Source organism: Acipenser ruthenus, chromosome 4 (assembly GCF_902713425.1).
Source record: "Acipenser ruthenus chromosome 4, fAciRut3.2 maternal haplotype, whole genome shotgun sequence".
Lineage (NCBI taxonomy): Eukaryota > Metazoa > Chordata > Actinopteri > Acipenseriformes > Acipenseridae > Acipenser > Acipenser ruthenus.
The window spans coordinates 58,091,456-58,105,622 of record NC_081192.1 but is presented as its reverse complement, the minus strand read 5'-3'; the positions used below and the strand labels follow the sequence as shown (position 1 = coordinate 58,105,622).

At 36.8% G+C, this 14,167-nt stretch overlaps 1 protein-coding gene across 3 annotated transcripts in view; it reads right to left on the bottom strand.

Annotated features, from left to right (window-relative positions):
• Nucleotides 1-14,167, bottom strand: part of efr3a (EFR3 homolog A (S. cerevisiae)) — a 268,889-nt gene that overhangs the window by 104,556 nt on the left and 150,166 nt on the right. For all 3 annotated transcript variants that reach the window (XM_033998812.3, XM_033998811.3, XM_033998813.3), the window contains exon 8: nt 9,374-9,508. In XM_033998812.3, the coding sequence (XP_033854703.1) occupies nt 9,374-9,508 (135 nt within the window). The remainder of the gene's footprint in view (nt 1-9,373; nt 9,509-14,167) is intronic.

Genomic DNA, 14,167 nt, shown 5'->3' with positions numbered 1-14,167 from the left:
CAAACTGAATATAGCCAAATCCTGTGTCTATTTTTACACACAGCCATGGAGAATGTATTTTCCCTGCAGCTTCTACAGAACACTGTTGCAGAGGACAAGCAGAAATATACAAAAAAGTAATAAGTACAAGCAAGCTGTGGTTGGCTGCCAACTGATTACATATATGGTGGCACCAATATCCATAGCTTTATGAACTACTGTACATTTTGGTTCAGTTGTGTTTGAAAACGTTTGAAGTACAGCTAAGTACCTAACCAATTCCAATAAAAGCTTATATAGAACTACACCTATCCTAAAGAAACTAAATATAATTTAATCTAATCAGAATGACTGTTTAGAAGGCATACCTACAGGCGTTAAAAGACACTGCTAATTATATCAATAGTGTCAATTGGAAAATCTGGCAAGCTATAAAAGGCGAGCTTCATGAAGGCATCATTAATTGCTAATACAACACTGCACTAAGAAAGCAAGATGTAGTACCTAGTTATGTAAAAGCTACAAAAATGAGTGAAAGGTGTACTGTATAAAACTGTTGCTATTCAGTAAATATTGTTAGTGCCCCTGGTCAAATTAAACAGTTTTGATGGAATCCTGCAGCACAGTTTTTCCCCCTAAAACTGGTCTGCTGTCAAAAGACTAGCACAATTCTTGTTGTTTCTCTGATCGTGACAAGAAACTGAATGGTTTTGAGGTCTGCAGCAGGGCAGTAGAAAAGCCCTGCACATATAAAAGGGGGCTTGGCAAAGCCCTGCTGTTTAAATGTATTATGTATTTATTTTAGCACAGGTGATTGTTATTGTATGATTTGAAATGTATTGGTGTATTATTTAAAAAGAAATGTATTGTTTATGTTTATTTTTGAACCCCTGTGTACAATTTGTATTATTTTATATTAGGATATATTATATATATAATTTTAAGGCTGTCAAAATTAACGCGTTAACGCATGCGATTAATATAAAATCAATTAAAGCGTTACTTTTTTTAACGCTGTTGATTGCGCAATTACAGTTAATTTATATTTTGCTCAGAGCAGTTTGAGAGCTTGTATGCAACAACCACACAGCTATATTATTGCTCTAGCTAGCCTCAACTGAAGTGAAAATAGTAATTTATTAATGGCCAAAAGCAATCAAAGTGCAGGACTTTTGAACGGGCAGTTTAGTTTAAACAAAAAACTTCCCAATGGGTCTTTCGATAAAAAGAAAGTTACTTGCAACTACTGTCAGATGGAATTCCAATACCATCGAAGTACGTCAAGTCTCCAGTACCACATTCGTGCCAAGCATGCTTTTACTGGGAACCAGGCGGACAGCAACAGTTCTTCCAAAACTGGTCAATTTTGTCAAAGCACAATATTAGAATACGAGAGTCGCTGCAAACCCATGAATACCGCAAAATGTGACAATTTAACTTCGGCTATTGCTAAGTGGATAGCTACCAATTGCAGGCCACTCAACATTGTGAATGACCCAGGTTTAAGAGATGTTATTCAAATAGCATCATCCTGTCAGACATATACCTTACCTTCCAGAGGCACAATTGCATCACGAATACACGACCTTCATGAAAACGAGAAGAACTGAAAAAAGCAACAACGGTTGCCCTTACTGGGGATCACTGGACATCGGTGAGCAACTATAGCTATCTTGGAGTCACTGCGCATTACGTGGATGCCTCATGGACATTGCAATCATTTGCTTTAACCGTGACGCACACTGAAGAAAGGCACTTCGCTGAAAATTGTGCCGAGCTTTTCTTGGATGTCACAAAGGAGTGGGGAATACATGACAAGGTTACAACAATTGGAACTGACAGTGCACGTAATATGATAGCAGCAGCCAGACTTATGCCATTTGAACACCTGCTGTGCTCTGCCCACAGCCTGCAACGATCAGTTTCGGTGGCACTAAATGGCGGCGGATTTGACGTAGCACTAGCAAAATGCAGAAAAATAGTTGGCTATTTCAAACACAGTCCAGCAAACAGCACAGAACTGAAAAAAGAACAAGCATCAAGAGGGCAAAAACAATAACCTCCTAGTGCAAGATGTTTCTACAAGATGGAGCTCCACATTAGAAATGGTTCGGCGACTGCTGAGAAACCACACCGCCATCAGTGCCGCATTAACTTTTCAAAAACCCAATCTGGCAATTCTAACTGCTGGTGAATTGGACAAACTTCAAAAGCTTGAGGCACTACTAGAACCCTGCAGGTAGGACAATATTCAGCTAACGCTATGTTTCTAGCAAAAGAGGATCGGATAGAAATTGTCCTATTTTGTTGTGTTATGTACAAGCAATAACAGATTAAATACATGATCGCAATCAACTGTACGTTCGATTTATATTAGTATCGGTCTAACTTGTATTAAAGAACTAATGTTTTGCTCTATATGGTACCTTGCAGGTATGTGACTGAGCTTTTGGGAGGAGAAAATTACGTGTCTTGTTCTGTGGTTCTGCCTGCGTTGTGTCATTTATGTCACATTATGTCAGTCTCGGATGACGACCCAGCATATGTTGCACGGTTCATAAAAGGGGTTTACAAACTCATTAATAAGCAAATATGGATGGACCTGATTGCTTTGTCTTTTTTAAACAAATCTTAATTTGAGACAGTGTTGCTGTTTATCTTTGAATATTCTGATATTAACAGTTTTATTCTCGTTGTTTTAAAAATGTGATTAATCACGCGATTCATTTCTTCAATCACGAGATTAATCTCAATTAATTTTTTTAATCGTTTGACAGCCCATATATATATATATATATATATATATATATATATATATATATATATATATATATATATATATATATATATATATGATGGCGAAGAAGCTGTGTGTTTTTGTTTTGTATGGCAGTGTGGCTAGAGAAGCGTCATCCACAGAGAAACTTGTGTAGAAGGTGGCCATTACCCGATTTAATTAATTGGTTAATTTGTTGCTAATCAGGAGATGGTCACCAATATAAAAGCCCTGCCATTTTCCCTGTTCCGGGTGGAGTGTTGTGGGTGTTACAGAGGAGGAATGGGAGCGAGAAAACAAAATGAAACTAAACTAAAAATACAGATACAATATAGGATCAGTGAAGGCGATTGTCTGCCTTTTTGTTTTGCTCTGTGAGCATTGTTTTTGTAAAACATTTTTATTTTATATTTGTGTTAAAATAAACTGCACTGCAGCGCCTTCCTGCACCGCAGCACCTTGTGTGTGTTTTGTTCCTGCATCTGGCATGACGTCACCACTCAGCCATCCCTGTCACAAGGTCAAAAAGAGAATAGCTTGTATTTTTATTAAGAGCAGCAGGACAGTTTGAACCATTATGTGATTATAGACCACTGTGCTCAAAACTGAGAGAGGTTGGATATTTGCTGCAAGGTGTTAGTGATTAATAGGTCAATTTACAAGTTATTTTGCTCATGTACTTTTCAGGGCTTCATCCAAAATAGTGTAATTTTCACAATATAACACGCACAATGCATTTGAGTTAAATGAAAATTACAGTACCATTTCCAAATGCCATTTTTATCACAGTGGAATCACTTGCTCCACTGGCCCCTTTTCAACCTGAAAAGAGGAGCAGTTGAGTCAACTTATGTAGCTTCATTATTTAACACTTAGTTCAGGATGGTATAAAATGAGGAGCACGCTATAAAACTTACAGCCTTCGTGGATAAAAAAAACATCTTCCTACACCACGTGTCAATTGTGTCCTCTGGATGCCTCAACACAGAGCTCTAGCGGAGTACATTTGGGCAATACCAGAAACATCTGTACTATATATTCAAAATGCCAAATTTTTCTATGGTACTTTTTCTTAAAGGCTTTGGCCCCATTTTAAGCAGTGATATAACTTTGTGGAGCACATCCATCCATACACGAAGTTAATACAGAGATTATTGTTTACTCTTTGCTGTTTTATAAAAACTTTGATCCTTATTTTTAGGAACTGCTGCCATTCCATGTCTCTGCCCACATACTTTCATGACTCAGAATAAATGCAGAAGAGACTGCCTCTGAATTTCCCTTTCTGACCCTATGTTAGGATATGCACATCACATCTGAGCAGATAAGTAATTAGAACCAGAAAGGTGGCTGCTTATTTGTGCCTGCAGCCCACCCAAAAAAGAAAATCTGCAACCCCCACTTTTTTAATCACTTCTGATATGGATCAGCCGCATTGCCAAGCAAAATTGATTACATAAACTACACGGCTCAAACTTCAATGGGCGTTAAGCCTGAAGCCAGTAACTGTATTATGCTATAATTTTCAATTTAATTCACTTTAATTATGTATTCAAAGGCAACCACCAATAAACCATGTATTTAAGTTTTAAATTAGATATTTAAATTAGAGATTAAATCAACCTGTAGCTAGTACTGTACTTGAGTTGATTAATAATACTTGTATATTGGAAAGAATGCCTGTGACGGGGTACACCCCGCCCCTGTAAGTGTATTTATATATTATTATTTTTATTTCTTAGCAGACGCCCTTATCCAGGGCGACTTACAATTGTTACAAGATATCACATTATTTTTACATACAATTACCCATTTATACAGTTGGGTTTTTACTAGAGCAATCTAGGTAAAGTACCTTGCTCAAGGGTACAGCAGCAGTGACCACCACCTGGGATTGAACCCACAACCCTCCGGTCAAGAATCCAGAGCCCTAACCACTACTCCACACTGCTGCCCCAGTATGTATGTATTATTTTGTATTTGTGTTGTATTATTATTTAAAACCTATTGTTTAGTTTGTAAAAACACAATATGTTGTTATTGTTATTTTGCAGCATGGATGGGGTTAAACGTCCCCATCCATGCTAAACTCGTGTAGAACGTCTCCAGATGAATTAATTTATTGCTAATTTGGAGATGGTCACATGTATAAAACCCTGCAGCTTTGGCTGAGCGAGGTGGGTGTGCCCGTGTGGAATGAGAGCTGTGAGTTACAGAGAATTAAAAGACAAAATAATAACAACAATTGCTACCCGTGCTGGATTTACACCAGCACGCAACTTGTTGATTTATTTGACCTGTTTGTTTTGCCGTTTTCTTTGTATTGGTGTTCTGTTTTGTTCGAACCTTTATTTTCTTTATTTGTTTATTAAATCTGCGCAAGCAGTGCATTCATACCCAGTGCTGTCGTGTCTGTCTACTTTCTGGCCTGACGTCACCCAGCCAACCTGCCACAATGCCCTTTATGTGTACTGTTGTTTCTTTGAACTCTTGTCATTCGATTTCTTATTGCCCTCACACTTTTGTGGCTCTGGGAAAGAGCCAGTCAGGATTAAGATGTTATGAACACCTTCATCATTTTGAGTGGCAATTGTATTGCCAATATTTTGTTTATATCTATTAATTATATGACAAGTACTTTGTGTCATGGTATATCAATAACACATTTCAGAATCTCATACCTCTAATCGAATGAATATAATAAAACTACTGCAGAAAACAAATACTGTATAGAAAAGTACTAATACTGCTTGTCTGCAGATTAACTATTTTTAGAACAGACTGGTTTATGCAATTCACTCATATGTGACTTAAGATAAATTAATGAGGCTTACTGGTGGCTTTCAGCAACTGACAGGGCTACATTGCCATTGAACTGATGCATATTTCATGTCTTATTTTAGTGACTGCCGTGGGTGGTTCAATTTCAGTAGCAGGTCTCTCAATTATGATGACAAAGAGATAGACCAACAGATATTAAATGCTACCTTTATTTGAGTAAGACCCTATGTACATTTGTAGGCATTTATGGATCTCAGCAGTCTACTGGTATTTATGTGAAAACAACAATATAATTGCCTTAACACTCCAACAGCCATATAACAGACTAGGAACTGAAGTGTCACCAGCCATCAGTTGAGTCCTACCGTGCATCAATCTCATAATTGTTTTGAGAAAATAACTCTTGGCTAATAATTAAATTCCAATAAATTTACAAAGCTCTTTAATGTGGATGACTTAATGACAATAATATACTCTTAAATTACTTGAAGGTGAGGAAATTAACATTGTGGTTCTGCGCTAATGTCTTGTTAATTGGAAAACCTAGGAACATGTGTTGCAGGAGGAATCAAATTCAACAAGCATTATACTGTACATGAATACCAAAATGTGAAGTTATGTTACAACAACAGTACACTTAAGACTTCTAAAGTGATTTTCATGTGAGACACACCACAGAACAATGTACATATTGAGTCTAGAACTACTGTAATAAAATAAACAGACACAGGCCAAGGCAGTTGCAAAGGCCAAACTATATAAATATGTCTTCAAATTGGTTTTGAAGTCCCTAACACCTTTTAGAATTCAGCTGCAGAGCTTAGGTGCATAGTTTGAGAAGGCCTGTGCTCCCTGTAGAGAGATTGTTATTTGCTCCGCCAATAATCCAAGAACTTGCGACCACAGGGCATGACTAGGGACATATGGAATGAGCATCTGGTCAATGCAAACAGGAGCAAGACCATGTAGGGCCTTGTAGGTCAGTAACACAACCTTAAAATCAACCTTGTATTGCACCAGAAAACAAAGTGATCTCTAGATGGGGTAATGTGCTGCCCAGCCTTAGTTTTCGTTAAAATATGAGCTGCAGAGTTCTGATAAAAAGCTGCAGTCTACTCATAAACTAACATCCTACTGATTCTAACCCTTTCTCTCTATTTGACAGCTTAAAGAGTTAGAAATCACTTTGGAAAGTGTTTTTTTTGTTTGTTTGTTTTGTTTTTTAACAATTAAACATTTATTTTAGCTCATGCTTCATGGTTTCTGTCCCATTTATCTAATGAATTATTTCCAAACTTTATTCATTTTTTTTCTTTTTGCCTCATATTTTGAAAAAAGGGGATGAATAATTAGTTGCCTGAGGATTTGCAGTTTTTTTGACAGTTTTAAATGGGAAATCCATAGTGACTTGCATATAATGGCTATTTTAATCTTGTGACTTTAATTGAAGGGCATTGAAAAAATGTAATAATAATAGAAAGCCAACAATCACAGCCCATTTTCTTTGTTTAAGTGGAACAGTTTTAGTTCTTCCAGTCTATCTAACAAGGATTTGAATTGTACCATCATTACATTACAATTTAAGGTCATAAACTCTGAACAGAATGTTCACTTAACATCAATAGCATTTTTTAACTAATCATCTTATTACCAAGGTCAGCTTGGTCCCATATTGTGGTACCAGGTTAAAAAAATGGAAATCGAATATTGGTAGAGGGATATTGTTTAGTTTCCCACGTAATAAACACAGAAAATGGCAATGTGGAGAAACAGGGAACGGAAATAACAGACTGCTGGTACACCTGTGGCTGCCATGTCTCATTATAAACTTAAATGTAATTATTTTAAATTATATTAGTTACTTTTAACAATTTTTAAAAATAATTTTAGTTGATTTATTCTTATCTGACTCATTTGTCATTCTTTTATATTTGTATTAATATTATTATTAAGGTCAGTTCAAATATAGCTACATTATACCTATATTGTTTACATTTAGTATCGTTGCTTTTATTTTTCATATATTTTAATTCTCCCTACCCTGCCACCTTATTTCTATATGTCTTTACCTTTTCCTTCATTTAATGTTATCTTTCTGACTAATGTGCTATGTTTGTACTTGCAAATATTCATGAAGAAAGTGATTTGTCTTCAGGCTGGTAGTGTCTTTGATCCCTTGTCTGGACGGTAACTGGTGCAATTTCAGTTAAGGCTTTCTCTCCTTGCTATATATATATATATATATTGGGGCAAAGTGTAAAAATGAAGATTCACTGGACCACAGATATATTTCAAATAGGACAGTGCTGCCTGTATATGTATTTTTCCAAACAAAAAAATAATAAAAATAAACAAAACAAAACAAAAGCCTAACTTCACCAGGAGTGTTTAATTAAACTTTTATCAGTTTTAACTATAAAACCGGAGAGCTACACCGTTTACCGTTGACCAAACATAAAAATCTAACAATACCCATCACACAGGTCTCTCCTCAGGCCTTAGCCTTAACACAGACAGCTAACACAGAGACATTGACCAGATTTTATACACCTGCCTGCTTAACTACAGGCAGGTGTTGCTCATTACATTAGACCAGTGGTGCGCAAACTTGGGGGGGTGTGGAGTGTCACTAAGGGGGGTGCGACTAAAGAGGCAGTTCTGTTAAAAAAAAAAAGATAGAACATTTTAAATAAATACATAAATGACAGCTAATTAGGCCAAGTTCTTACCTTTCAAATGAGCCGTTGACGATTACTCTAGGTAAGATTTGTAGAAGCTGAGAAATTATGTTTGAAGTGGCGAGTGTGTCAGTAATTTTTTTTTTTCCTGTATTAATGTAAATCGCTGATTTTTTTTCCCGAGATTTAACAAAAAAAAAAGTCCAGATTTACCTAAATACATAAATGTTAACAAACAGAGTCTTAAAAGTTGGAGTGTAAGCGCAGCTCTGCAACATACACTGCCAAATCAAACACGTCAATGGGCATGGGCTTGCATGTTAAAAGCTATGCACACCGGACGCGAGCTTGCGAATAATAATTAAAACACACACACACACACACTGACACTTACAGTGCTCTTACTGGGTGGGACCTTATACACCATTGATCCCTGCTGTATAGCAAGATTTTTTCATTTTTGTATTCACTTTATTATTTTGATTTTATGTACAGATTGATTTTTTAAAATTTCCCTGTCTAAATTATTTAAAATACTTATTTATTGCTTCATAATTGTGTAAATACATAGAAGAATAAATAAAAATGAGCAGTTACTTGAAAACAGTAAATCAAATTAATAATACTTGGTTACTTTTGGATTCTTCCATTGTTACATTGATGGTACTCAACTACATTTGCCTTTAAAGCCTGGAAATGCTTCTGCTGGGGTGTTATTAACTGCTTGACTTGCTGAGCCAGAGTCTATGTTGGTGGGTACTCAACCCCCCCCCCAAAAAAATATTGTTTTAGGCCTATATACACTTTAAATCTTTGCTAGTTCTATACAGTCAATCAATTATTAACCATCTTATTTTTGTAATGATTAGAAAAGGGAGGGGTGCATTGGGGTTCAGGATTATTATTATTAAATAATCGTATGGGGATTTTTAATTTTAACTTGATTTTTTTTAAAACTGGGAGAAAACATTGGGCAGTTGATTTTGTTTGATTACTGTCAAGCTAATTTCACCCCCCCCCCCCCCCCCCCCTCTTAAATTATGCTACAGGTAATTATGCTAAGTGGTGTATTTAAATAAAGGAGGGGGGAATGAGCAACATGCAATCTTTAAGAGCTTTCAGCTTTTGTTACATTCAACAATGTGGGTTGTATACTTACACCAACACAGGCCTGACTGCATTATTCATGTTCCCGTAAGCTGCTCTTCCAAGCAGTTCCCTGAAACAGCTTTCTGCCAAAGTAGCCGGGTTCTCATCTTTGTCGCCGTCTGAGGGAGTGGTGGGTGCGCCAATCCTAATAGGAACAAAACAATGAGTACATTATATTGCATGAAAATTGACATGGAAGAAAGGACCTACTTTAAACTATATTCTTCTGATTTAAACAGTGTTTAATTGGAGTGGTGGATGTATTAAGAATTAATTCACACAAGCTGTGCCTCACATTCAGAGGCATAACAAGCTTAGTATTCATTTATTTATTGACAGTGGAACAACCCTTTTAGGACAAACTAGAGACTGAATTAAATTATCTTAAAAAGAGAGATGGTACTGTATGTACTTCACTAGCAGAATCTAGAGAATCTAGTGTTCTTACAGTGAGCATACATGAAAGTACAGACTATACCTGTAAGTCGTATACAGTGGTACCCACAGCCAGCTATACAAATATTGAAATATGGTGCAGTACTCTCTGCGGTAAAACTGAAGTCAATGCGATATGCCATTTTGTTAACTGCTGGAAGCTGATATCTGACTAGAAACTGGTTTGTTACAGATTACTACTGAAACACAGTGTTTCGCCAGCAGATGCCACAAGCTAAAACTCGTGAATACCGAAAGCACAAAGCTTACACTGAGTTAAAGTGGTTTTTATACTGTACTGTACAATTCTGATAACAGCTCGAATTTTAACATATGTTGAACAACAATCTATTGGGCTAAACGTTGCCTAATATTTAAAAAAAAAAAAACTGGCACACTGCAGCAAGCAGAGCAAATATACATATTCTGCACTCATCTGATGTTGAATTTGTTATCTCTATTATGCAGACTTGCAGAACTTGCATTTTTCGTGACTTGGACTCGGACTCGACCTTGTGTGACTCGGACTCGAACATTCGGGCTCCGTGACATTAACGACGCGTCCTTTGTTATTTTCTATTACACAAGTAATATTAGGAAACTGCACAATTAAAACCCACCCAACAAAACATTATCCAATCACTGGTTAGCACTGTTGTCTGCAGCCAATCATAGTAAGAATAGGAAATTGGAAGCAAGTTAAACTGTAGCGTAAACACCCCCCCACACAAATCCAACTGCAACCATCGCAGACCAAGTTTTTATTTTTCTCTTAAAAATGACATTTTATAAGGAATAAATAATGTCAGCATGGTAAACAAGCAAGTATTATTTTGTTTTTAACAAGCCTTTCTCTACTACTTTAAACCGTTTTAGTATAAAAGAAAATATAAAAAATACATGATCTGAAATGAAATGAACTGAAACACAAGCTCGTAAATGCATCATTGTATTACAGACGTAATGCAAATGCAATGAAAGTGAAACATAACGTTTCTGTTTTGCAAAACAAATAATAAAAATAATACAAAAATGTATTATTTAAGAACACAGTATATATACAGTTCTGGTACCACTTGCAATCTGACAGCGTACCACCATCTGACATTACATAAGTTTTTGTATGCCTACCATATTCTGACAGTGGTGCTGACTATATAACTTTGAACACAGTTCTGGGTTCCTAGCCCAGTCTTTGGTGGATAAGGCACTGTCGACAACACAGGATGGGTTTAAATAGGATGGTACCTGTATGTATGTTTATTTGTTTAGTTGAACAAAAAATAGAGGGCTACGTCCATGCGGGCACGTATAAAATAAATTTGAATAATTTTCAAGTGGACCAGTGTGAACAGCAGGCATTTAAATGTGTGCTGTATGTATTTTACCTTCGAAAAAGAATATGATAATGTACAATGATTAATTAAACAGGGTCAACACAGGCATGCCGTTCCCCACCCCCCTCCCCCAGACATTCGTCATCTTATGCCACTATAGAAGACTTGTTGAAACATTTATTACCATTTCATATGATATGTGAAGCAAAAATAACTGTATGACTTTAAAATATAGCTAGACTTTTGGTAGGCTAATAGAGCTAAACAAATACTTTTGTAGACAGCTTTTAATATTCTTTATCAATAAATTTAAATGCTGTGCATGGTCATTTTCTTTTGATACAAGGATCTTCGTTGTGGTGAGGTAGAGGTGCATCAATATGTTTTCACAAGTGGTGCTTGCTTAGGCTAGTGTGAGACAGTGTGTAACAGTGTATGGCTTCACTTACTTAAAAACAGTGACAGAAGAGAAGCCTGACTTAGTAATTCCGCTTGGATGGGGGGGCTAAAATAAATTTTGGGGAGGCTCCGGCAACCCTCCCCCCCCCCCCCCCCACTGAATCACCATGTTTTCTACATCAAAGTATGACACTGTACCTGTAAGCTGCAGGAGTTGTATTTAAATATTTATTTTTAGGTGAAATGTACATAAAGTTACCAAAAGTGTGGTGTTCAGATAAGTCAAGGCAACATTAAAAAGATGTTATCAAAATGTGCATGCAAATTCACTTTCAGATACAAGTGGGCGGAAGCAATTAATACATGCCTATTTAAAAAACAAAAAACAGAAATATTTGGCATGTTTCTTTGTGACAACTCCCTCCGCCCACGCTTTAAATCGGCCATAATACAGTGAGCGTCAACGCTGCATCAGTTTATTGGTGTTTCTGCTGGGTCCTAGTGGCGACACAATACCAACTATACAAATAAATTATTGAGAAATATTCAGCATACTTGGGTGTCATTTAAAATGTTTACAACATCAAAAACATTAACCTCAAGATAAAATTATAAAAACTAATAATGATAACTTTTTTTTTTCTTTAAAGCCAGCATACAAATGATCCAAAGGGACTCTGTATAACTTTGTCACTTTGCACTTTCTGTACTCTTTGTTTTTTCTTCCTTCGTTTTTCTTTTACCAGTAAGAAATGTATCTATTTCAAACACCGGAAACAAAATGCAACTAGCCACTATTGCTGTTACAATGCAGCTGCACCAAATAAATAAAACAAAAACCGTCAAAGTATGAGAACTGTGATTATTATTTTCATTTACCAGAGCATTTATACTTCTAAAAAAGAAATGCAGAAACATTGTGCTTCATGTTATAGTGCAGTATATGGAGTGACCACTAGATGGAAGTGTATAGTGTTTTGGATAGCCTCTTAATGTGGTTCCTCTTGATAGAGTTTGAGTATGTGTTCCTGCATCTCATAAGATGGCCGCACTGTATTATCAATGCTCCAAAATTAAAGTTATTTGTTATCAGCAAACCTGCGTGGATTACTCAGTCAAGATATAACATGGCGACGAGGATAAAAACCTGAATAAGAAACACTACGTTCCAGGTAGGACAAGTAAATAACACCACAGTCATTGCAGTGGATAAAAAAATAAATAATACCAAACGAAGCAGCAAATAATACACATGGACAAAGCAATTCAAGGGGAAATGGCAGGTACAGTGGGGACCGTTGCTAGTTTTAATTCTCAGACACCAACCAGGTAAGAATACTGATGCATTTCTTTATGCTAATGACACTGCTGACGTTAATAAGAAGAGAGCTATCTTATTAAGTGGAGTGGGTGTGCAGACCTACAGTTTGTACTGAGCCCTGAGATCAGAAACCTAGTGATAAGGACCTATACAGGAGAAACTGTGGACATACTTGGAGTGGCCCAAATAACAGTGACAGTTAAAGAATTGCCACTAGTAGTAGTGACTGGTTCAGGACCTAACCCAACTGGGCAGAGGCTGGATGGCTGAACTGATTTTGGATTGGAGATTAGTCAAATTACACATTTAAGCCACAAGACACTGCAGGATGTGATAGCTGTGCACGAAACTGTGTTCAAAGAAGAACTGGGTACTTTGCTGGGAACCACAGGCAAAACATATGTTGAAAGAAAGGCAACCCCACAGTTCTTCAAGCCAAGATCAGTTCCATATGCTATGAAACCAAATGTGGAGGCTCAGCTGAACCAGTGAAGTTTTCAGACTGGGTTGCACCCATAGTGCCTGTACTGAAGCCTGATAACTCAGTGAAAATATGTGAAGGCTATAAAGTAACTGAGTGTCATGACTGGAACAGTACCCGATTCCCAGAATTGATGATTTGTTTGGAGAACGGTTCATGAAACTGGACATGAGTCACGCCTACCAGCAAATTGTACTGGATGAGGACTCTTTGTGGCAATGGCAATGGACCTCCAATTATAGGATTTAATTGACACATTTGTATAATGTATGTCGAGATCAGCCAATAGCTTTCGGCTTTACAAAGCCCTGGGGAGGACAGAAGCAATAGGAAGTGAGAAGAGGCGGGACTAAGGGAACAGGAGGCAAGCAGGAAAAGAGGAAAAAAGGGGGGAGATCTGAAAAGTTGCACTGCACGTATACAATTTAGTTTAGTTAAGTGAAAACGAAACATTTCTAGTCCTAAAGGGTGCTTGTTGCTGGAATAGCGGTTACGACTCTGGACTGCTGATACATTATTATTTTTAATATAAACAGACGAGAGCACCATAGTGCTGACGAAAAACCTGCCCAAACCAACCTTTCTCTCACATACCTTACGATAAACACCTACCTTTATTCATAAAACCACCCGGAACACTGGGTTCCGAAATTCCATTTTGTTTGAAAATGACGCATGTAATAAAACTAAGTGAGTATAACAACAATACTGAAAAAAAAAAAAAAAAACTACCACCTAAACGACCACTGTTTTCAAATTTCAACTGTTTGACACACTGTTACAAGATTCATCACAGTTGTAATTAAACATAAAGGTCAGTCCAGGCAGGTT